The sequence below is a fragment of the Apteryx rowi genome, unplaced genomic scaffold (assembly GCF_003343035.1).
Source record: "Apteryx rowi isolate R43461 unplaced genomic scaffold, aptRow1 scaffold_71, whole genome shotgun sequence".
NCBI classification, from domain to species: domain Eukaryota; kingdom Metazoa; phylum Chordata; class Aves; order Apterygiformes; family Apterygidae; genus Apteryx; species Apteryx rowi.
In genome coordinates, this window is record NW_020450994.1 from 3,221,311 (window position 1) to 3,244,737 (window position 23,427).

At 61.6% G+C, this 23,427-nt stretch overlaps 1 protein-coding gene across 1 annotated transcript in view; it reads left to right on the plus strand.

Moving 5' to 3' along the window:
• TMEM8B (transmembrane protein 8B) overlaps nucleotides 1-8,204 on the plus strand; it is a 9,186-nt gene extending 982 nt beyond the window's left edge. The window contains exons 2-14 of the mRNA XM_026087183.1: nucleotides 1,658-1,847; nucleotides 2,447-2,654; nucleotides 2,960-3,093; nucleotides 3,290-3,549; nucleotides 3,842-4,197; nucleotides 4,571-4,667; nucleotides 4,952-5,075; nucleotides 6,532-6,674; nucleotides 6,881-7,059; nucleotides 7,146-7,292; nucleotides 7,405-7,521; nucleotides 7,768-8,129; nucleotides 8,164-8,204. Coding sequence (XP_025942968.1) covers nucleotides 1,658-1,847; nucleotides 2,447-2,654; nucleotides 2,960-3,093; nucleotides 3,290-3,549; nucleotides 3,842-4,197; nucleotides 4,571-4,667; nucleotides 4,952-5,075; nucleotides 6,532-6,674; nucleotides 6,881-7,059; nucleotides 7,146-7,292; nucleotides 7,405-7,521; nucleotides 7,768-8,103 — 2,291 coding nt within the window. The 3' untranslated portion in view covers nucleotides 8,104-8,129; nucleotides 8,164-8,204. The remainder of the gene's footprint in view (nucleotides 1-1,657; nucleotides 1,848-2,446; nucleotides 2,655-2,959; nucleotides 3,094-3,289; nucleotides 3,550-3,841; nucleotides 4,198-4,570; nucleotides 4,668-4,951; nucleotides 5,076-6,531; nucleotides 6,675-6,880; nucleotides 7,060-7,145; nucleotides 7,293-7,404; nucleotides 7,522-7,767; nucleotides 8,130-8,163) is intronic.
• Nucleotides 8,205-23,427: the final 15,223 nt, after the last annotated feature.

Genomic DNA, 23,427 nt, shown 5'->3' on the forward strand with positions numbered 1-23,427 from the left:
CCCAGCCGGCCCCGGCCCGGGGCTGCGCTCCCAGGGCCCGGGGCAGAGGGGCGCTTGCTTTCCTCTTACCCCCGCTCCACGGATAGGAAATCCCGCTCCGTCCTCCAGGTCCCTCGCTTCTTCTCTGTCCGCAGAGCTCCAGCCTGCCCCTGTCCCTGCACACTGTTCCCCCCGCCCCGCTTGGGGCGAGTGGGAACGGGGAACCGTGCTGGGACCGGGAAGCTCTGAGTGTTCCCCCTGTGCCACCTCCTGGAGGCCGGTTCAACAACACCTTCTCAATGGGGTCCTCTGCCAGGTCATGGTCCCCACCTGGCAGGGGAGTCCTGGTCCCCGGGGAGGAGAGCTATGGARTACCCGAGGACATGGTGGAGAGAAATTGGGATTAGGTACTCCTTGCACTGAGACTGGTATTTCATACCCGGCTTGTGTTGTCTGGCAGCGAAGGGGAGGGGAAGCTGCCTTTGTTTCAGGCAAGGGAGCAGATGTATGTCAGGGTACAGCCGGCTGGGGCTGCACTCACACAGCACAAACACACGTGCATACAAGCACATGCACATACTCCCAGCCAGGCACACACTGTGCAAAGCACCCCCTTTTTCAACTATACCACTCCCCACCAGAAGAGTCCTCCTGGGCACATCCCTGCTCCCAGCCCACCTCTGCTGGCATCCCCTTTGCCAGCAGGCTGTGGGAGATACATCTCTTTCTCAGTGCATCTCTGGAGAATGCATGGGTCTCCCCAAGTTGGCACTGTGTGCATGTACAATGGCAGGGTAAACTTACAGCTTCTGCCTGGAGATCAGAGCTCCTTTGTCTCCACCTGCCAAGGAAGTGGCTGCCCCTCTGGTGCTGGGGCTCCTAGGAATCCCAAAGCTGTCGGACGGTAGGGCAGGGAGATGTGGCACCAGTGAGTACAGTAGGCTTGCAGGAAGTGTCTTGCACACAACAGTGCTGTGCACAACCACGCATGCCCATGCATGTGGGTGTACACACCTCCACTTTGCCATGCATGCAGACAGCACCCACGTGTGCATATGTGCACACATATGTGCACCATCCTTCCTCTGCACACCATGGGAGAGGTGTGGGGCTGTGCAGGAAATGCCATGCTCTCTCCTTGTTGTTCTGTCTGCAGGATGGGACTCTGTGTGCAGTTTATGGCGGGCTCTGTGCTGAGACCCCTCAGCAGGCAGGGAAGGGGAGATCTGTGTGTCCCACAGCCAGTGGGAGCTGACCTGATGGAGCAGAGATGGAGCCATTAGGAATTGCCCTTTATCGCAAGTAAAGGGTAGGGAACAGGTCCTCACTGGGGAGAACAATGAGGTGAAAGAGAGGTAGGATGTGCCTAAGCAGAGTCCAGTGCAGTCAGGGCCTAGGGCTCCCTAGAGCTCCTGAGGACAACTGCCCAGTTCAGCTCCATGCACTGGGCTTGAGGCCACACTGAACCAGGCATGATGCAAACTGTGCCAGAGCTGGGAGGCGCAGCTGGGCACAGCTGACATCAGCCCTGGGGACACACTGAACTGTCACAGCCCTAGTCTCTCCTGCCTCCAGGCCGCAGAATTTGGGGCATGTTCAGAGCCTGATGGGGCTGGACCAGGTCTGGGAGGGGTGCCACACCCACCCCTTCTGAGAGCCCCCTGGGTTTCCTCTGCAGATGGGCTCTTCGTGACCGACTACTTCACCCGCACACCACGCAAGCTCAGCCCCTTCCGCTCCTTTGCCAGCATCGAGCTCTTCCACTTCCACATCCCTGAGGACACAGTCATTGCTGTCTGGAACCTCATCACCTTCAAGGAGCAGGGTGGCACCTTCGGGGACCAATGCCCAGACCGCAGCATCACCGTGTGAGTAAGCAGCCTTCCTCTGTCTGTTCTTTGCCTGTTCCCTGCCTGCCCCTGCCTGCCCCCTGCCCAGACTTGCCCTGGAGCCTCTCTGCTTCTTGTTTGCACATGAATGGTCACACATGCCCACATTTAGCTGCATGCACACACAAGTACAGAGGAGCCTTCATGCATGTACGTGCACACTCATACAGGCATACATATGCATACACACAAATGCATAAGCGTGCACACACACATGCATGTACATACACCTGTGTGCACATACACGCACACACATGCAGGTATGCACATATGTACATACACACATTCAAACATGCACACTCACACATACATGCACGCTCCTCCTAGTTCATCTTTCCAGGACCACTGCAGACTCCACTCTTCTGCGCATCTCATGCATGAGCACTTTTACTTGAACATACATCTAAGTAAGCTTACAGTCTCCAGCAAGTTCCCAGCTTACAGAAGGCTTTGCCATGATGTCTCTGAATTTGCTAATAGCACGCTAATTGCTTGGAGGACAGACCCACATGTGTAAGGCAGGCTGCCCCCACCACAGTGCCCAGTCTGGGCCCTGCTAACTGCTGTCTCTCCCATAGGTATTTCCGCTCAGGGGCCCCCTCTGTCATTAACCCACTGCACACGCACTTCCCCAGGGACACGGCTGTCCCTGGCTCCTTCGCACTGACACTCACCTGGACCTTGCCAAACCGGACGACAGGGGTGTTCAATGTCACCAGCCCGCTGCCTGGAGACTGGTTCTTGGCTGCCCATCTGCCCAAAGATGAGGGCAAGATCTCTGTCAAGGTGAAGGCTGAGGGGGAACGTGGGGTGGGAGTGGGGGCTTGCCATGGGACTCTGCTTGTGTCAGGCTGTCTTTCTAGGCTAGTGGCACCCAGGGGCAGGTGGGGCAGGTGCCCCAAGTGGGGCCATATGGGGGGGCAGGACGACTATCACCTCCCCCGTGGGGGTCCTGGGTGTCTCCAAAGGGAGGGGACCAGGATGCACTGCACCCCACCTTCTTGCTGCAGTGTGGGGTCAGCAGCTGGGAGCTTGTGGGTCTGTGCAGCCGGGCCCCCACCTGCCCCATGCTGACTGCCCTGCTGGTGCAGGGGCTCTACGAGGAGTGCCAGTATCTCTTCCAGCCGCAGCTCATCGTACAACGCCTGGTGAACATTGCCGTGCTGTACCCCGGGTACGTCACCGAGCAGAGCATGGCCCCCCACAACCGCTCCTGCCTCTACAAGTGAGTGCAAGAAGGTCTCCTGAAGAGGGGGCAGCCTTGGGAGGGGTCCCCAAGGTGGGGAGGGAGTTGTGTGTGCAGCCCATCAGCAGGTGAGCTTAGGATGCCCTATCCCTATGGATCCCCCTCTGCCAAGGCTTGCGACCCCAGCCCYGGTGGTCCACACCGAGGGGTAGGGCCTGACACCGCCGTCCCACAGGGTGTTCGTGCCCAGCTACACATCACGCGTGCTGGTGGAGGTGCTGCGGTGCCGCGGGGCGGAGGGCTGCCCGCTCTGGCTGCGTGTGCGGGCCAAGGCCCCCCCGCTGCACAACTCCACAGCGCTGGACTGCCGGGAGCACACACCGTGCCAGCTGGCACTGGACCTGCCCTTCTGGCAGCACTGGTACTATGTGCTGGTGGAGAAGCACCCTGGGGTGCCAGGCACCATCTCCTTCCAGGTCACCGTGCAGCTCACAGGTAAGGGAGTGCAGGGTGAGGTGGGAGGGGGGCACAATCTTAACCCTGTTTGGGAGACTCGTGGGGATGCAAGGGATGCCCACAGGATCTGGCCCCAGCTGAACACAGGGTTCATCCCCGTTCTGCAGGGATGGGGACACTAGGAGGTGCAGAGAGGTGTTGGTGCTGGGATACATGTAGGCAAGCAGGGGGTCGGGAGAGGAGGCAGGAGCTAAGGGAAGAGGGAGGCGGTGGAGGGTGCAGGGGGCTGGAGGGGCTGTGCAGTGCCCGGCGTGATGGTTCTGCCCCCCAGACTGCTCCAGACCCAGCCTGGCCCGGCCGCCCTTCCTGCCCCCCAGTGCATCCATGAACATGCCCCACTCCTTCGGCTCCGCGGGCGGCTTGGCACTGGAGGACAGCCCTCCACCCATGGACCCCAACAGCACGAAGCACCCGAGTACCATCCCCATTGCGTCGCCTGCCGGCGAACGGTGCTGGCCAGTCCGCCCCACACTGCGCAATGAGCTGGACACCTTCTCCGTCCACTTCTACATCTTCTTCGGGCCCAACGTGTCAGTGCCACCCGACCGCCCCGCTGTCTTCGTCATCAACCTCCTACCGGTGCTGGACAGTGGTGGGGTGCTCAACCTGGAGCTGCGGCTCAATGTGGTGAGGCAGCCACGCTGCACCCGAGATGGGGCCAGGCAGGCAGGGCAGTCTGGGGGGGACGGGATGGGAGATGGGGGCTTGCTGGGGCTCTGACAGGGCGGTGGACTGTACTTGGGGTGCTCTTGGGTGATGGGATGGGGGCTGAGGTACTGGTGGGGCAGGACAGGGGACAAGATTTGGGGTGCTCTTGGGTGATGGATGTGGGGGCTGGGATACTCCAAGAGCAGGAAAATGGGCTGCATTTGGGGTGGGTTTTTTTGGGTGACAGGCAGTGGTTTGGGGTGTTGCTAGGTGATGTGATGTGAGCCAGGCACTGTCTGAGCAGGGGGCATCCCCAGCACTAGTTTAGGACTGTTTTTTCCTCTGCCTTCAGAGCTCCCTGTGCGGTGAGAACGTGACAGTGTTTGGGTGTCTCAACCACGAGGTCCCGCTGACATCTGGTGACAACACATCGGTCACCTGCGCGACAGGTAGGGTGGGCAGCGTGGCGCCTGCCTGTCCTGCCCTGTGTGCGTGGGGCTGGTGCTGCTGCAGGCTCGTGGGGTTCACACCCCCATGCGTTTGGTGAGAGACACCTGGCCTCTGGGTGCAGCGGGTGAGAGGAGGCAGAGACTGCTGGGGCATCTGGCCCCAGAGCCAGGGACACTGCAGAGCCACATAGCACCCTGGCACAGGGCACCCTGCCTCGGCACAGCTCTACCAAGGGGACGGGGCTGCCCCTGCCCTGCTCACCCAGACCTTTCCTTGGCTGCAGAGTCCCTGGCAGGGTTCCTGCTCTCCGTCAACGCCACAGCCAGCCTCAGCCGCCTGCGGATCCCCTACCCCCAGACGGGCAGCTGGTACCTGAGTCTGCGCTCACTCTGTGCCACGGAGCATGGGTAAGAGTCCCCGGGTGCCCCGGGCCTTCTTGCCCAGAGGGCTTGTCCCCACCATGGCGTGTCTGTGTGTGCTGCCAGCCTGTGTGCGCCTGGCCCCTGCATGGCTCTGCGACTGTGCGTCACCATGCACATGGCTTTGTGGGCTGTGTGTCTGCGTGTGAGTGTCTGCGTGGGCATGTACAGCTCTAGCTAGCGCCTGCCTGACCATCTGTGGGGCCCCGCGGCTGAAGCCTGTGTCTCTCTGCTAGGAAGCGCCTGTCAGTATGCGAGCACTGTGCATCTGTTGGTGCCTGCCCGTCTCTGCGGCAGTGCCCATCTGTACCCATCCGTACCCATCCCCACGCCGGGGGGGGGGGGGGGACTGGGCTGTCACTGCAAGGACAGGGCCTGGCTGCATGTCTGGGGGGACAAGGGGGAGCCCTGGCCAGGCTGCTGTGCCCCTGCTCTGCTCAGCAACTCCAGGGACTGGTCCAGTGTCTGCAGCTCTGTTCCTGGCCTGTGTGTCTGGCTGAGAGCCCTGGGGAGGAGAGAGGCTCTTGCATGCATGTGTCTGTGCATGCGAGTGTCCATGTGAGGCTGTGCACCATGCAGATGGTGCAGTGTGCATGTTCAGGTGCACGCATGCATACASGGCTGTGTGTGTGTTTGGGTCATGCATGTAGATGGTTCTTTTTGCATGTTTGAATATGTGCACACAGATGGGGCTGCATGTGTTCTTCATGCATGTGTGTGCAAATTTGGCTGTGTGAGCACATACATGAACAACAGACACATGCAGATGGCGCTGTGTGTATGTGTGCAGACAACGCTACGTACATGTTTGTGTTCATGTGTGCATACAGACAGTGCTAGGTGTGGGCTGCCCAGACATGTGCATGCCTGTGTTCCCGCTCGCTGGAGGCTGCACATGTGCTGGGTGTGTGTGTAGGGGGGCGGCGGGGGTGCATGCATGGAGCTGTGTGCGTGGGAGGTGAGTGGTGGCGGGGGTGGTGTGCACACTCCACCTCTTCAGCTATGTTTCTAGTTCACTTTAGGCTGCCAGTTGCACTCAGTCCTTCCCTGATGCAGTCAAAAAGAGGCTTTGCAGGGCATTGTTTGCACAGCAAAATCCAGACAAAATCAGAGCCAGCTGAGTGTGTCGCTAAAGGCAAAGTGGGTCTAACCACAGCTGCATTCCCATCTGCTTGTCCAGCCTGGCACAGACAATTGCATTGCAAAGATCCTTGAGGACCAGGTCCGAGGTGCCCTATCAAGCACTAGACCAGCTCATTTCTGTGCTCACTGAGCCCTGTGTCTCCCCTGGCCAGCAAAGTCTGGGTGCTGCACCGACTGTAGCAGAGCTGCGGGTGCCTTTGGTGGAGGTGGGAGCTATTTAAGGGTTTGAAGCGCACAGGGCAGGCTGTTTCRCTCGAAGTGCAGATGGGCTGAGCGCTGACCCCATGCTCCTGTGCGGCAGGTTTGAGCCCTGCACCAACGTGACGGCTGAGGTGTACCTGCGCGCCTACCTCTCACCCTGCATCAACGACTGCGGCATCTACGGCCAGTGCAAGCTGCTGCGCACCAACAATTACCTGTATGCTGCCTGCGAGTGCAAAGCAGGTGAGAGGTGCCTGGGGGCCCACAGTGCCCCCTGCACCCAGACGCCATCCCCAGTATGCTCCCCTCCTGTCCTTGCTATTGCTGCTGGCCCAGGTGAGACACGGCCTCTGCAGGGTGCTGGAAAGGGGCTTCTCTGCTCCCTCCCCCATGCCTGGGAGCTCTGCTGGGGTGCTGCAAGGGTGACAGTGGCTCTCCCCTGCCCGCAGGCTGGAATGGCTGGGGTTGCACAGACAATGCTGAGGCCTTCTCCTACGGCTTCCAGCTCCTCTCCACGCTGCTGCTGTGCCTCAGCAATGTCATGTTCGTGCCTCCCGTGGCCATCGCCGTTCGCAGCCACTACCTCCTGGAAGCCGCTGTGTACATCTTCACTATGTTCTTCTCTACCGTGAGTGTGGGGTGGGGGCAGCCTCAGGACACGTGAGGGGCTGGGGTGATGCGGGGCAGCCCTCATCCCTTCTCCCCCCTACTCAGTTCTACCACGCCTGCGACCAGCCGGGCATTGTGGTCTTCTGCATCATGGAGTACGACGTGCTGCAGTTCTGCGACTTCCTGGGCTCCCTCATGTCCGTCTGGGTCACCGTCATTGCCATGGCCCGGCTCCAGCCTGTGGTCAAGCAGGCGAGTGTGGGGAGTGGGCCACCTGGGCGCAGGGCGGCCGTGCGCGCCTGGGAGGGGGGTCCTGGCGCCGGGCAGCGCGCCCAGCCTCAYGGGCGCCCTGCTGCTGCCGCAGGTGCTGTACCTGCTGGGCGCCATGCTGCTCTCCATGGCTCTGCAGATGGATCGCCATGGGCTCTGGAACCTCCTCGGGCCCAGCCTCTTCGCCTTAGGGATCATGGCCATCGCCTGGGTAAGGAGCCCGGTGCCCTTTTGGGACCAGGCTGCCCCCTGCCCCATTCCTCTGTGTCCCCATCGCTGCCCAGCCAGCCAGCTCCGCCTGCACCCACTCACCTCCGCTGCCCCGGGCTGCCTTCATCCTTCCCCTGGGGAACAATCCTCCCCGTCTCATCCCCACGGGACACGGCACAGTCGCGGAGGGGCCATGCCAGTGCGCCCTGCTCCCCGGCGCTCACAGCCCCACTCTCCCCCGCCGCAGACGGCTCGCACCATCCGGCGCCGTCACTGCTACCCTCCGACCTGGAAGCGCTGGGCTTTCTACCTGTGCCCCGGGGCGCTGATCGCCGCTGCTGCCGTGCTGCTCTACGCCTTCGTGGAGACGGAGGAGAACTACTTCTACATCCACAGCATCTGGCACCTGCTCATCGCCGGCAGCGTGGGCTTCCTGCTGCCACCCCGCTCCAAGCCCAGTGGGCGCCTGGGGCCGCTGCCCCGCCGCAAGGGCTGCGGCTACCAGCTCTGCGTCAACGAACAGGAGGAGCTGGGCTTGGTCGACCCTGCCGTGGCCTCCATCAACAGCATTTGCACCAGCTGATGCCACTGGCACTCCGGACTCCTCTGGCTGGCGAGCAGTGCCAGGCGCCTCCAGTCAGAGCCACAGACAGCAGCCCTGTGGGGCCAGGAAGCTGCTCTCTTCCCACGTGGGCTTTGCCCGGTGCTCCTGATATCAGGCAGGATGAGTGCTGTTGGCACCTCGGCCGGGCGCAGCCACGGTGCCCATCCTGGGAGCACCAGGACCCTCCGGGTGGGCGCAGAGCCGCCAGTGCCACTGTGTTATTGCAATTACAGCCTGGCTGAACTTGTTTCTGGGAGTTGCTGTGGCTCAGTCTGGTGCGAGCCTGGGGGGCTTGAGGCTGAGCTGGGGCTGGGGACCGCCGGAGCAGCCCAGGCCGGGCTGGCCAGGGTGCCCGCCTGGCCATGCTCAAGTCTTCTCCAGGCCACTGAGGCTGGCAGAGCCCTGTGGGCATTGGGGACCTGGTCTGGTAGGGACAGAGGAAGGTGATCCATGGGCTGCGGGCTCCACTCTGGTCCCTCGGCACCAGGGCTCAGGTTGGGGCTCTCTGGGCTGTGTCTCTCTGGGGCTTGGACCAGTGAGAGTTGTTCGCAGGCCAGACTGGGGCATCATCCCTCCGTGCTGCTACGGGATGGCCCTCACGGCCCAGGGATGCGGCACAACCATGCCACAGCCGCCTTGTGCCAGGAAGGCACCGAGCTGCCTGCAGCGGTGGAGAACAGACACAGGGTTTGGCTCTAGCTCAGCGCCTTGCCGGGGTGCAGGGGCTCAGCAGAGCTCCCAGCCTCTCCAGCCAGCAGAAGGCAGAAGGCATGGCTGTTGCCCATGCGACTTGGCCCTGTGGTGCTAACAGCATCTCCGGGCTGGCAGGTAGGGCTCCCACCTTCCATCCTTGCCTGCCAGACCCAAGGGCCCCCCTGGACTGGCACCCTGGGGTGCACACAGCCGTATCAGTGGGCTTTCCAGTGCCTCTGGCCATGGCTGTGCTTGGAACACCTCCTTAATGACTGCCAGGGACATGGCCAGGGACACGGTGCTGCCTCTGACCACACCAGCCCCACCATCCAGCCCTCTGCCCCCAAGCTCAGCACCCCAGGGCAGATCCAGGACAGCAGGCCGGTCCTGGAGGCACCATCACATTGCGCAGCACAGTGCCCCTTGTGAGGGCCAGGAGCCTGGAGCTGAAGGAGCCTGTTTGAGAGGCAGTGGGCCGTACTGCTGGCTGCTGCTCATCTGTGCGGTCTGGGGGCTCTGCAGGTCCGGGTGTGCATCCTGCAGGGCTGGGGGGAAGAGCTCCTGCTCTGCTGGTCTGGGGCCAATCCTGGTGCAGGTCTGATGAGGCTTCGGCACGGAGCAAGGTGGCTGTTGAGAGGTGGGTGACCAGGTGCTCTGGCCTCCTAGTTCACTGTCTCTCTCTCCTCCCCATGCTCACCAAGCCCCTTGGTATGTGGGTGGACCCCAGTCAGTTAGGGGCAACCCTGTCTCAGTCCTTGCTCCTTGCCCCCCTCGTGGTCAGGCCCATGAACACAGCACTGGCCAGAGCTGGTGAAGACCATGACATAGTGGTAAATGCCTGTGCTCTGCACATGGCTCAGGGGTGGGGCATCTCCACCCTGCTTCTGCACCTCTGCTTGCTTAGCACCACTGGCCTCATGTGCCTGAGCACTGGAAGCCTGCGCAGAGCCCCTGGATATCACCTGGTGCAGGGCCATGGCCAGCACCAGCAGGGCTGAGGAACCACAAACGCAGGTCTCCTGTTTGTGCTGCTGCAGCATGGCTTGCACACAGGCCCTGCCCGGCAGGAATTGGGCCAGTCCTCGAGGCGAGGCAGTGTGGCTGGGGAGGCAGAAAGCTCTGCAGAGACAGATGTGCCCAAAGAGCCCCTACTCCGCAGGGCCCAGCACCCTGGGGACCAGCCCATGAGGGACCACGCGCTGCAGAGGGCAGGTTTACCCCACGCCCCAGCTGGGAAGGGCCCCAGCACGCACACACACACACACACACACACACACACACACACACACAGACTTCCCCCACCCGCCTGGTCCCCTCTTGGATCACCATGAACCCCTGGGCTCTTCCCAACCCCACAGGGACTTTCTGGGGTCAGTCCAGCTCCTGCCCACCCCTGGCAAGGCTCTGCACCCCAACGCTCACCTCCTGACTCAGCAGAGCCGTCTGCCAGCTGCCCCCCTCCCCGTACCCCCAGGGAGAGAGCCCAACGCAAGGAGATTTACTGGATGCCTAACAGGATTAGCAACCGCAGGCGGGCAGGCAGCTCTGTAATAGGATTGCAATCTAATTAAACCTGCTGCTTGGGAGCTGGGCCCCAGCTGGCCAGAGTGGAGCTGGCTCAGGGAACCGGGGGRCAGGCGGCGGTGGGGACAGCGAGTATGGGAACGGCCGGAGCAGCAGGAGGGCTGACCTGGTGAGGACTGCAGCCTCCCACAAGCATCTGCCTCAGACTGGTGCCTCCTGCCCTGGGTCCCTGCTGTGCCTCGTCCTCTGCCCGGCTCTCTGATGACAGGGGTCTGGCTTGTATCGCCCACCCCCAGGCTTGCCAGGGGCTGCCTGCGTCCCTTCCCTGCGGCCACCAGCCGCGATCCTGCCCTTCAGCCTGTGCCCAGGGTTTGGGAGCCCACAGCTCTGTGCCCACAGCAGCTATGGCAGGCTCGAGCCTTGCTCCAGGCGTCCCCATGCATAGCTTGAGCAGACCGGGCCCAGGCTCCCCGGCATGGCAAAGCCCTGCAGCTGGGGGAGTGCTGGTTCAAAGCAGCAGCTGCCAAGTGTGAAATGGCTGTGGGGAATGAGCCCCAACACGGAGTCATGCTGGGCAGCTCTGCATGGCCAGGACAGTGGCAGGGTCTGTTCTTGCCCCTTGTCACTGCACCCAGGGAGCTCAAGGCCAGACAGAGTGTCTGCACCCACCGCCTCCCCCGTGCCTCCCCCTCACAGTGAGATCACCCTCCAGCCCTTCCTCTGCCATGCAAAATGCCGTGTCTGGTCCATCCAGGCCACCGATTAAGGATTAATTTTTAATTAAAAACGTTGCTCACTTCACCAAGTCCAATTGCATCTCCTTGGCAGTAGCAGCCCCCAGAGGATGAGGAGCTCAGCTTTCAAAACAGCTTCTACGTGAACAACACGCTCAAGCGCGGTGCACTCCGAGCACAGGGCCTGGCCGCCCCCGCGCGACTCACCAGCCCAGTGTGTGGTCCCGCACCCAAGGACCCTGTTTTTGTGGTGCGGTCAGTGCTCCACACAGCATCCTTACCCCTTCCCCTGCCCCCGCAGCCCACCACTGAGGCTGTGAAGCACAAAACCTTGGCTGGCATGTTAGTGCAGACCCTGCAATAACAGATCCTGGAGAGCACCAGGCAAGAAGTGTGGCTGTGGTAGCATGTTCCCATTGCAGCCAGCTGCGAAGCCCAAGGCCTGCCCTACAGCAGGCGTGGGGTGGCACAAGCATGCCCTGCTGCTGTCCCAGCAGCCTGGAGAGGTCCTGGCAGCCAATCTGGCACATGATGTCCACGAGTTATCTCATGATCATGTGAAGTACCAGGCAAGAGGATGCTCTGCTGGGAGCACACAGCACCTCCTGAGGTCCTAACATGCTGCAAGCGCCCAGCACTGGGCTGCTCTTGGGAGCTGAAACAGAGCGGTTTGGGCACAGATAGGGGCAGCATACATGCTGCCTGGTCTGGGGATCAGGACAGCTTCTGGGGCCTGGCACAGAGCCGTAGGGAGCAGAGCGCCCTGCACGGCAGCAGGGTCAGCTCTCCCAGGGCTGCCAGGCGCCACGCAGGATGTACCCGTGGGCTCCCCTGCACCAGCCACCCCACTGGGGAGCTGTGCTCTGGTGGAAGAGCCCGGTGAAGCCTTAAGGAGCCATGCACAGGCCTTGCTTGGCTTCGGCTTCTCTCAGCCGTTGCTGAGGCAGCTCGGCTCTTGCTCTCATTTTAATTAAACCTGCAATTCCATTTTTCATCTCAAGGACAGGCTTAGCGGCTGAGCGGGCTCCGAGGAAGGGAGTTCGGCCAGGGAGCATGGGGAAGATCCAAGCACTCCGCACGAGCCCAGCCAGGGACCCTGGCCCCCCTCACAGCGGCATGTCTCCTTCCCTGGGCAGCACAGCGCTGTGCCGCTGGGAGCCAGGAATCACCCCTCCCTGCTTCCCTGCTAGCCCTGTGGGGCACAAACACATCCTTGCAGGACCAGAGACATCTTGCAGGCAGCAACCCTGTGGAGAGGTGCTTTGCAGGGTTTTAAGAGCAGGATGTGCCCAAGCCGGCCTTGCAGTGTGGCCCCTGACATCAGGCATGTCACCATATTCAGTGCATGCCCTGAGGGTGAAGGTAGGAGCCCAGAGCACTCTCTCCCACAGGTGGCCCAGCCCAGGGTAGGTGGCTCTGTGTCTCCCATCAAGCCCTGGTGGGAACGTGCCCCAGGGCCCCGTTGCCCTCCTTGGGTCAGTCTGTAGCCCTCCTCTGTGGCTCCCCCCAGGAGCAATGGCTCATCTGTCCCAGAAGGATGCGTGAGCCTCACCAGCATGTCTCCCCAGGTCTCCGGTCCCACCACCACATCTCAGGTCTGCGAGGGTGCTCTCCCAGGTGACTCTGAGCGAAGGCTGGGCTCTCAGCCAGTTGGGTCCCCGTGACTCCTATCCCCCGCCCCCGCCACGGCAAACAGCCTTCTGGATACTCCATCCCTGCCTCTCCCAGGCATAGCAACCTCGTAACCATGGCAACGGTGTCTCTATAACAACCAGGTACATCTGACATCCCCATGGCAACCCGTTCCCCAAACAGCCTGTCCCTGAAGTTCACCGTTGAGGAGCTTTGCCTCTTCCTGCACTGGCGAAGGATGGAGGGTCCGAGCCCCGTAGGGACCAGGGACTGCAGGCAGGTGGGAAGAGATCCTGCTGGGAAGGACTTTAGCATCTGCCTGCAAGGGGAGCCCAGCACCTAGGAGGCAAGAGCAGGGCATGGAGGCACCACCCAGGGCAGCTCTCCCTCAAAACGGGTGTCCTGAGGCAGGGTCTAGGCTCCCCCCAAAAACCTCTTCTCGTCCTCACTGCCCTGCCCCCAAATCACCTGCTCCACTGCAGGGATGCTCCAGCCGACTGCCCCCAGCCTGCCCTCCCTTCAGGGCCTCCTCTGGGCTCTGCCACCACTGCCTGTCCCTGTCTGCCAGGCCAGGATCGCCAGACAGTGGGACTGACGCAGTCTGTCATTGCAGACGGCAACCATGCAACTTTAATGTACCCGGCCTGAATTGTTGAGCCCTGCAGCAGGCTGTGTGCACAGAGGCAGGACCCGTCCCTCCTCCTCGCCCTGCCCACGTGTGCCCATGGGGACAGCAGCTGGCAGAGGCTGGCAAGAGGTCCCAGCTGACATCTAAGCTAGTAGGAAGCAGTGATGGAGCTACAGGGCAAGAGAGGGCTCGGTGTCACTGTGGGGAGCAGAAGAGCCCTGTTCCCGGGTCCTGCTGGGTGCTGATCCCCAAATCAGATTTTCTGAGGCATCCTAGAGTGCAAGGCAGTCCTGCACAGGGTTGGAAGCAGCAAGAGGTGTCCCTGCCCTGGGGCACCCAGGACTTGTGCAGCACCTGAAAAGGACCCTGCTGAGACATCCCTGGCACACAGAAGTGCTTCAGGCCTTGTGGAAGGAGCAGGAAGACATCAGGACCTGTGAGAAYCCTCCTCTTGCAGGGCATACCTGGGGTATGTGGCGTTCTCCAGAGCTGCCGCCTCTCTCCTGGCAGCCAGACAGCCTTGGGTGACAGCGTTTTGGTCCCTCCGGGTGCCCCTTGCTAAACCGGAGGGCTGTGAGACGTTGGTAACAGCAGGGCCATTGCTGCCAGCAACTTGGTTACCTGGGGGCTGGTTGTCCCTGCCTGGGCACTGCACTGGTGGGACCCCAAGGAGCACGGTTACCTCTGCATGGGTGCAGGGGCAGGCCTGTAGGTGGGATGTGCCACCCCGCTCTGCCCCTGCCTCAGTGTTTGCTTTCCAGTTCCTCACAGACCCCTCTGGCAAGGAGCATGGGGCAGCAGAGACCCCACTGTGGCCCAGGAGGTCCTCACATCTCCTACTACTCGTTCTGGTGCTGGGATCCCAGCAAGTCCAGGTCTTTCCACTGCCTCGGGCCATCTAGTCAACCCAAGTGCTGGTGAGCAGCTGGAGCTTGCTCCCCGGCCAGGCATGGCTGTCACCGGCCCACTCGGAGGATGATAAAAGGCTCGGAGAATGTCCCAGCTGCTCTCTTCTTTCACAATTTGCCCAGCGCACCCTGCAGCCACTCGATGATTTTCTCATCACAGTAGCAAGCCTTGACCTCCCTGCCTGCTCAGACCCATCCATCACCCACGTTTGGCACCGCTGCACAGACCGCAGGCCTGGGAGCTGCCTGCCCTGCTCTGCCCCTGGCCATCCCTCAGCCACGCAGACAGTGACCCCGCTGTCACCAGCCCTGGGGGAGCAGCTCTGAGCTTGCAGAGGGTCCCAGTTTCCCCCAGTGCAACCCATCCAGACCCTGCTTTCTCACCCCTCCTTCTCTCCCATTACCTAGTCCTGCGTCTCACCCTCCCACTGCCATCCCCAGCCCATGTCCTGTTTCAGGGACACCTCAAAGCTTCAGCCCCGGTGTGCAGGTTGCTGGGCAAGGGCACGCTGGCATGGGGGCTTGGCTGGGGAATGAGGAGGTGAGCTGGGGGCTGGGCATGGGAATGGAAAAGGCAGAAAATCGAGTGCAGAAGCAGACCGGAGTGTAGCTGGGCAGGCAAGGTGGTGCAGAAGCAGTCGGTGGGTGCAGGGGAGATGTGGCACAGGCATGATATGAGGGGGCAGCACGTGAGGGTACAGCTGTGCCCCTCAAGCACTCGATGTTCTCCCTGGAGTGAGGACAGAGCCAGGGCAAACAGGACCTTGCCAAGAGCCAGGCAGCTCCAGGCACGGAGGTGGGGGACAGCTAAAGATGCAGCAAGCCCAGCCTCAGCACGCGTTCCAGCATTGCTGCCACCATGGGGTGTCTCTCCTGGTTCCTGCACTCCAGGCAGCACCACGCCATGGGTCCCTTTGTGGTGCAACTGGGACAGAGCTGAGCAGGATGGGTTATCCAGATTATCCATGTCCACAGGGACCAGAGCACTGCAAAGGCAGCCCCCGGCCCTGAAACAGGAGCAGGGGGGCTATGTCATGGCCCAGGCGACTAACAGCAGCTGCCATGATCGCCTGCTGGGGGGACCAGAGCGGCTGGGTGGAGGGAAGCTACAGCAGTGGGGGAGTCTCACTGTCCCCTGGCAGACTGGGCAAATGCCACTCAGGTACACTGTGATTTTTAGCTTTTGGTAACTGCATTTATTGGAGCGGCTGGTTGGGGAGCCCACAGTGGGGGCAGAACTCAAGACTTCATCCCCAGCAATTTGGACGAGGGTTGTTGAAGAGCTGCTCTGTCGAACGGAAAAGCCACTTGAGTTGTGCTTAGCTTCATCAAGGGAACTGCATAAAAATCAGGGAGCTTGCTAAAAGAAATTAATAGACTAGCCAGGAGGGCAGACTGCTTGCAGACAGCATGAGAATTGCTCAGAACAGCATGCTGGAGACTTCCAGTAAATGAACGCATCCTTTAACAAGATTTCCACGGTCAGCACCCAGCCAGCATGGCCAAAGAGCAGAGTAGAGCAGGCGATTAGACGGGAAAGGGCATTCCTCAAGGAGGGGATGCTGCGTCAAAATGAAGAAGATGGGAAAGAGGATGAACTCCAGCAAGCTACACATGAAACCAGAGCAAAACAAACCAAAAAAGACTTTGAGGAAGGTCGTGGCAACAGCATAAAATTGCAGAGAAGCCAGCTTGCAAACATAGCTGTAGCAAAAACGCTCTGGTGGGGCCCGTGGGTGACCGGAGGGGGAAGGACATCACGGGCGGTGAAGATAACCCGCCGTGGCTCACCGAGGAGGGCTCCCGTGACAGCTCGGCTGCTCCCTGGGCAGCAAAGCCAGCCCAGAAGAGGCCAGATTTCACCCAGCAGGACGCTGAGGGTTGCACCCCGATGGGGTTGGGGGGCTCCAGGGACACCCCAGATTGCAGGGAAGGGGAGGGATGGTGTGGTGACAGTCAGGATGGCCAGGGCCTGTATGTAGACCGAGGGGGACGCCGGGGCTAAGGAGCAGCCTCAGCACTTCCCTGCTGGAGGGCCGGGAGAGGAGCTCATGCAGGTTGTGATTGCGAGAACAAAGTCTACAAGCACAAAGTGCAGCTGCGGTCGTTGTCAAGTGGTAGGAAATTAAGGCAGTTACCCTCATGAGAAATCAACCTCACACCAACAAAAATCAAACTGTTACACAAAATGCGATCCTGGATAAATTTATCTTAAGAAGCAAGCCTGCAGAGGAAGATAAAACCATGTTAGTGGAGGCTGAGAACATTTTCCATGGGATGCAAAGCCACTGTTCCCTTTATGGATTGCAGATTAAAGTTTTCTCATAAAAAACATTTCCCCACTCAAATATCACCACTAAAATTTCCCTTGAGAAAACCAAGTGCTAAGCAATATGTTATGTATGAACACTGCTCTCAGTGGAAGCTGTATTAAAGAAATCACATTGAATCTTTCTTTTTGAATGTAAGTGGTGCCTACACCAAAGGGAATATTGCAGTTTATTCATACTTGATATAAAGACACTTCACCACCTCCAAGCGCTCAAAACCAGGACTCTAGATTTCTAGGAAGACCATTTTGGCTAAAATCACATTGACTCCAAGCAATTGCAATCTAGAGATTTCCGATTAAGCAGAAACGTACTGGACCATACACCGGCCAGATCTGGAAAGCTGTTCCATCRTCCCAAATTTGCAGCAAGCAGCATCTTGGCTGATTGCTGCAAATCACTGCTGTTACATAATAAGCACAGCTGCAATGGCAGGAAAGGCCTTAGGAGACGTGGGTGCAGCAATATTGCCTGCTGAAAGGGTATGATGAGACCTGGGCTCTGCCAGAAAAGGGGCTGTGCTATCACCCGTGCTGGGGAAAGGTGCAGTGGCTGCTCCTAAGCGCAGTCAGGGAGACAGCTGCGTCCTGGGCACAAAAAACTATAACCAGAGCCAGGTCCTCTCCTGGAGCTTTGCTCCAGGGCCCGCCTGGAGTCAGCAAAAACTCCTGCCAGCACAGAGGCAAATCCCAGACAAGCCCAGGAGAACAGTTGTACTAATTAACTAATGAAGCTGTCTCCTCTGGGAAAGATGAATAATCCAAGCTGGAGGCTTCCTCCGTATCCAGGAGGGCTGGAGCACGCCCAGCTCCTCTCGAGGGACCCCCAGGAGCACGTGCCTGGGCTGCTCCCAAAGCCGGAGCGCACCGTGCGCTCCCTTGGCCGCTGCGCAGCGTCCAGCTCCCCATGGCTCCCCAGCAGCGCTAGCGAGGAAGGCAGCAGAGCCTGCAAGCCGGTGGTGGTTGCCTCAGCAAGCCCTGCTGGGTCCAAACCGTGCTGTTTTCCCGAAGGCAGGAAAGGAAAAGCCCCGGGGCATTTTGGGCATCTCCATCCCAGACCTGCAAGGCCACATGCAAAGCCCCAGGCTGGTGAGGTGACTGAGCGCAGGCGCACGGAGAGACTCCGGATGCTGAGAGGTGGCCTGTGCCCTGCGTTCAAACGAAACTCAATCAGAAAATCCCTGGTGTGCCCAAGCACAGGGCTTGTTTCAAAAAACTCCCCCGGACCATATCCCGGGCCCCGTGGGTTCGAAGGCAGCTCGGTTGCTCTGTGCTGAGCGCTGCCTCTCAGGAGAGCCCTGCAGCTCTCTGCCGTGCGCTGCCTGCACGAGGAGACGCCGCTCTGGGGAGGATTTTGGCGAGCCGGAGGCTGGACCTGCGTGCGACCTCCGCCAGACCCGGGCAGCTCGAAGCGAGAGGCCCAGAGAACAGGCTGGGTTTGTGCCAAGGAGCCAGCGGCAGCCTGGGGGCATCTCTCAGCGCCCGGGGAAATGCCGGTTGCAGAGATCAGCCCYGGAGCTCGTGGCTGTGCACGAGACACAGACAGACTGATCTGCAGCTGTTTCCTCCCCTCTGAGATAAAGTGGTTTCCAGCTGCAAGTAAGGCTTCTCTTTTAGAAGAAAAGTCATTCAAGATGAACCGAGCTTGCAAATCTCTTGAGCCATGCCATGGCCCTCTGGTCCCTCTGACTGTGGATCCCTGCTATCTCGCATCTCTTTGCTCTGCCCGGTCTTTGCCATGCCTGCTCTGTGGTCCTGATAAAATCCATCCCTGAATTTTTTCTCCTTGTCACATCCTGTCTGCTGTGATCTGGACTGTTGAGACCAATTGCATGAGAAAAATTACTGATTGTCAAGGGGAAGGTCTGCGTCTCTGCAGAGTCTCCTATGAGCCCCTGTCAGCCACAGCACAAAGAGGACCTACTTCAAAGGGAGGARCTGTTTGATTAAAAAAGTGAATTAGGTGGTTTTTTTTGACGTCAGATTAAACTTCTTGATACAATTCAAAGCAACTTCCTCTCCTTGTACCGAGATACCCTCTCCCACACTGCTCACCTTTTTTATTAGAGTTATATTTCTGTATACGCCATCCTGTGGCTTAGTCCAACCTGGATGGTTGGACGCGGCACTGCTGGGTGCTGTTTTGCAGCATGAGACGTTCAGTGCACTAACACTAAGCCAAATACTCCCTTCTGGCCTGGGGCTCGGCACAGCTTTGCTGTCTAGCCCAGCTACAAAGAGTTAAGAAACTCTGCAAAACCACTTCTGACAGAAGATCAGAGGGACACGTGCTTATAAAGGTCTGGGAGAAAACACCATGGTGCAAATATCGAATACTAGCACTGGGAGAAGCGTGACAGGAGCGGGGGTGTCCATGCAGGAGGCACTGGCAAGAGTCACGCTGTGTTCCCAGCTAGCCGGAAACTCCATGCTAAATTGCTCCTTGTGCATTCAAAGTCATTTAGAAGGATTTTGTGACACTTGAAAGCTGACCAGGAACTGCTTCGAACAGCAGCACCCAGAGCTTTCAACATAGCCTTCCTGAGGCTTTTCCCTGCGTGATGCCTTGGATGGGGCTCCGCAGGGCTCGCTCCAGYGCCTGCTTTAGCAAAGAGTTAGTCCGAGGTGAAGGAGGGGGTGGCCACAGCCTGCACACGCTGCCGCGATGTCTGGGCACAGTCCACAAGTCCAAAAGAGCCTGACCTCGCTGCGGGGTTAGGCAGGGGGTGGCCGGCCGCCTCCACAGCCTTGGGAAGGAGCTACACTCCGGACAGGGAGATCCCCTGGAGATCCGGAGCTGCGGCACGGCCGTGAGTCGGGGTGCGCAGTCACGTCCACAGGGGAGGCCTGGGGCCAGCACAGCCGCCTGGCTGGGGGCCACGCGCTGCCGGTGCTGGGGTGGGTGCAGGGTGGCGAAGCAATGCCAGGTCGTGCACGAGGGTTCGCTCACCTGTACCGCCAGGGCTGAGCTACGGCCAGGGGTACGCGTGCACCTCATCTGCCTGCCCGGGGACGCAGGGCACCCTTTGAGGCAGGAAGGGAAAGAGGAACTGCTGGTGCGGTGGGGAAGCTGCAGGACCGAGCGGCAGAAGCAAGCAGCCGAAGCACACAGCCCGAAGCGTCTCTCCGGGCTGTCGGCTGGGTTGCGCCACCRGCGCTGCTTCTTTCTGGGGCTGGGACCAGGCTCCTGCAGGCACCCGGCACCRTCTCCAGGGCACGGCGCGCCTGCAACCGCTGGAGGCAGGGTGCAGAGCAAGAAGGGTTCCTGCTCGCTACACTAGCAGGTAAAGACATTTTATTATTTCAGCTTCTCTTGCCACTAAACCTAGGGTTTCACCCCGACCCTGGGCTGGGACAGGCTGTGCAGGAAGGAGAGGACTGGAAAGTGGTACAGATTTGACCTGTTTCACAGCAGGATAGAGCTGGGGAGAAATCCTCTCCGAGGCATCCTGCCCCCCAGGGGACTGCTCCGGCCTCACGGGGGGTTGTACRGCTGTTTCGGTGCAGGAAGGCCATGGGGAGGGCACTTGCCATGCCTTGGCTCCCTTATTGCATGTTATTGCCCAGAAGCAAGGGAAAAGAGCTGTACATCATCTTCAGYGTCTGGCCGTGGAGCAGGAGCGATCTCTAAACCACTAGACGGCAGCATTGAAATCCTGCTGAGATTTGCTGGTGCTTTTGCCTCCATTTCCAGCCTGGAGAAGGCCTTGTTGTGCCCTAAAATGAGTCTGGCTTCCCTCCAGGCTAGTCCATTGCTCTCCTGACGGCTAATGCCAGCCTACAGCCTAGGCTAATTGCTGGTTGCTGGAGCCTGAGGGACCTTGCCAGGCACGGGGATTGTTTCGGTCTGACACCCCCAGGAACACACAATCCTACGGCTATCTCGAGTCCTCCCCGAGCAGCGCTCCTCCGCAGTTACGCCTCGCTGCAGGCCCTGGTTCCCCTTGCAGGCTGCTCCTGCAGGCTGTGAGCTGAGACTCCCCCGTGGGTGGGATGCTCGCAGGGCGCGTGCATGCAGGTGCACGCAGGAGCAGCAGAGAGACAGGGGCAGGAGCCCAGTCCTGCACCCGCTGCCCCTTTGCGCACAAGCCGGGGGACGGGGGGGGCACACATAGGCACCCCCCAGGCTGTGTTGTGTGCTGTGCGCTTGGGGGTACGGGAAGGGAACACGGCACGGGGTGCAGTGTGTGGGTGCCTGGGGGGAGGTACAGCCCCTAGCAAGGAGCCCACCCCCTACACTGGGGGGCAACCCCCACTGCTGGGGGGCAGGCTCAGCCCCTGCGCTGGGGAGGGGGCAGCCCTTGCACTAAGGGGGAGGCCACCCATGCTGGGGGGGGGAGGGGGGCAGAGCAGCAGTGGGGGAGGGGGCCCTGTCCCCCCACGGCCCGGGGGCTGCAGGGCCGGGCGGCTCTGCCCGGTGCCCGGTGCCTGGTACCGCCCCCCCCCCCCCCCCCCGCGCTGGGGGGCTCCGGGCCCCTCCCCTCTCCGGGGAATCCCCCTCCCCTGACGTCACCGGGAGCCCCCTGCCCTCCCACCGCCCCGCTGTCTGATTGGTTACACTGCGCTGCCTCAACCTCGCCCCCTCCGATTGGGTGAGAGCGCCCCTCAGCCACGCCCCCTCTCATGGGGTGGGCCTCATTCTGGCCCCGCCTCCTCATCGCCCCTCCCCCTCGCCCCTCCTATTGGCTGCCGAGCTGTCACTCCGGCCCGGCCCAGGCAGGGACAGGGCTGCACCCTGCTGTCTCCCCGCACGCCCAAAGCCACCCCGGCACCGCACTGCACCTCCGATCTCCAGCCCCCACTGCAGCCCCACTGCACCCCTGTCTGCAACGCCGGTGCACCCCGCTGCGGCCCCAGTGCCGCCCCCACTGCTCCCCCGCTGCGTTCCAGCGCACTCCCTACTGCTGCCCCTCGCTGCACCTCCCCGCTGCGCCCCTCTGCGCTCCAATGCACTCGCTGCTGCACCCCGGTACTGCACGCTGCCCCCGCCACTGCCCCCATGCTGCCCCCCCCCCCCCCGACAGCTTCCCTACTGCACCCTGCTCCACCCTCCTCTGCATCCGGCCTCCTACTGCACCCCAAACCCAGTGCACCCTCCCACTGCACTTGACCCCCATTGCACCCCCCCCGCACTGCTCACCTCCACTGTCGGCTCCTTTGCATGCAGCCCCCACTGCCTAACCCCCCTCACCCCTCTGCACTGTAACCAACACCCTCACACCCCTCCGCACTGCACCCAGCCCCCTGCTGTCCCTCCCTCCATGGCACCCCCTCCCCACGCTCCTCCTCACTGCCTCTGCCCCTTGCACCCGGCTCCCACTGCTCTCCCCTTCCCCTCACTGCCCTTTCCCTCTGCCCACGCCAGCCGTGCCCCTCTGCTCCTTGCACGCTCGGCATTGCACCCCCTCTCATTCCCTTCCCTCTGCTTCCCCCTCCCTCCAACCACCCCCGTACCCCCCTCCCTGTGCCCAAGTGAGGGGGCAGACCCCAGAGGCACAGCCCCAGTGCAGTCCTGCTGGCTTATGCCCCTTGCATGGGGTATATGGACTGGTCTGGCCCGCTGGTGTGTGCTGCCCTGGGGCTGCACTGAGCAGTCCTGGAGCCACTGGGGCAGTTGTGGTGCTGCTGCTACCCGCGGGGTGCTGGCACTGGTCCTCAGCGTGTGCCCTGGGCAGGACCTTCTGGGACCCTGCAGGGTCCCTGCTGGAGATATGCTGCCCCAGGACGGGGGCAGATGAGCCTCCTCCTGCTGGGGAACTGCCCCCTCTCCATGCAGGGGAAGAGCCTGCCCAGCTGCCCCAGTGCCCCCCTGAGCCTGCCAGAGCCCAGGGTCCTCCGCACCCGGCGGTCTGGGTGCCTTGGTGCCCCGGGGCTGGGGGAGCGAGGCTGCAGCCTTGCGGCTGCCTCTCCAGCAGCCTGGGGCCAGCTCGGCGCCGGGGACCTCTTCCAACACAAGGCAGCGCTGCCAGGGCCCTCGCAGCAGAGGCGGGTGCCCGGCAGACCCCAGCGACTGCCTGGAGCCACCCGGGGCCCCTCCGCCAGCAGAAGCGAAGGCTCAGCACCCTGCTGCCAGGCGCAGCGTGAGCGCTGGGCACCCCCCTGGCTCGCGGCCCCCCTGCCGCGGGCATCGTGGCAGAGCGGGGAGCAYGGCGGTGCAATAGGGCAGCTCGCAGCGCTGCGGCCTCCCCCAGCTTACGGCTCGGGGCTGTTTGCRGCGGGATCCCACCTTCCTCCCTCCCCTGGCCTTTGCCCACCCTGCACCGTCACTGCGCGAGGGTGGGTGAAGCCGGCGCTCTTTGCACACAGCGGGCCCCCGGKCGCCGAGGCTCAAGGCCAGAGCCCTTGGCCGGCAGCCAGCCGCTTCCTAAGCGCTGCCGGGGGAAGCACAGAGGAGGGTTTGTCTGCCGCCGTGGGAGCACAGGCCCCGCTCTGTGCCTTGGTTTCCCCCGCCGGGATTTGCCCGGCTCCTGCGGGAGCACAGAGCGCTTGTGGGCTCGGGGGGCCGGGGCTTGCGCGCCCCACTTCCCTGCCTGACTGCGTCACGGGGCCGCGTGCCTCCGCTCTGGCGGCCGGCCCTTCTCTCCGTCTCAGGGAGCGCAGCTGGCGCGGAAGGAGAGACGGCGCCGCGCGAGGCAGCGGGCTTTCCCGGCCCCGGCGCCACGGGGCGCCCCGGTGCGCCAGGACCTGCCGCCCCGCGAGCAGCCAGCCCTGCGCGGCGGGGCAGCCGGGCTCCAGCGTCGCCGCRATAGCTCGCCGGCCGCGGTGCCTGTGAGCTGGGACGCGGCAGGCGCGTGCGGCCCCTTCCCTCGCCCCTGGCCCGGCTGACCATGCCCTTGGCCTCCCTCCATGGCCCGG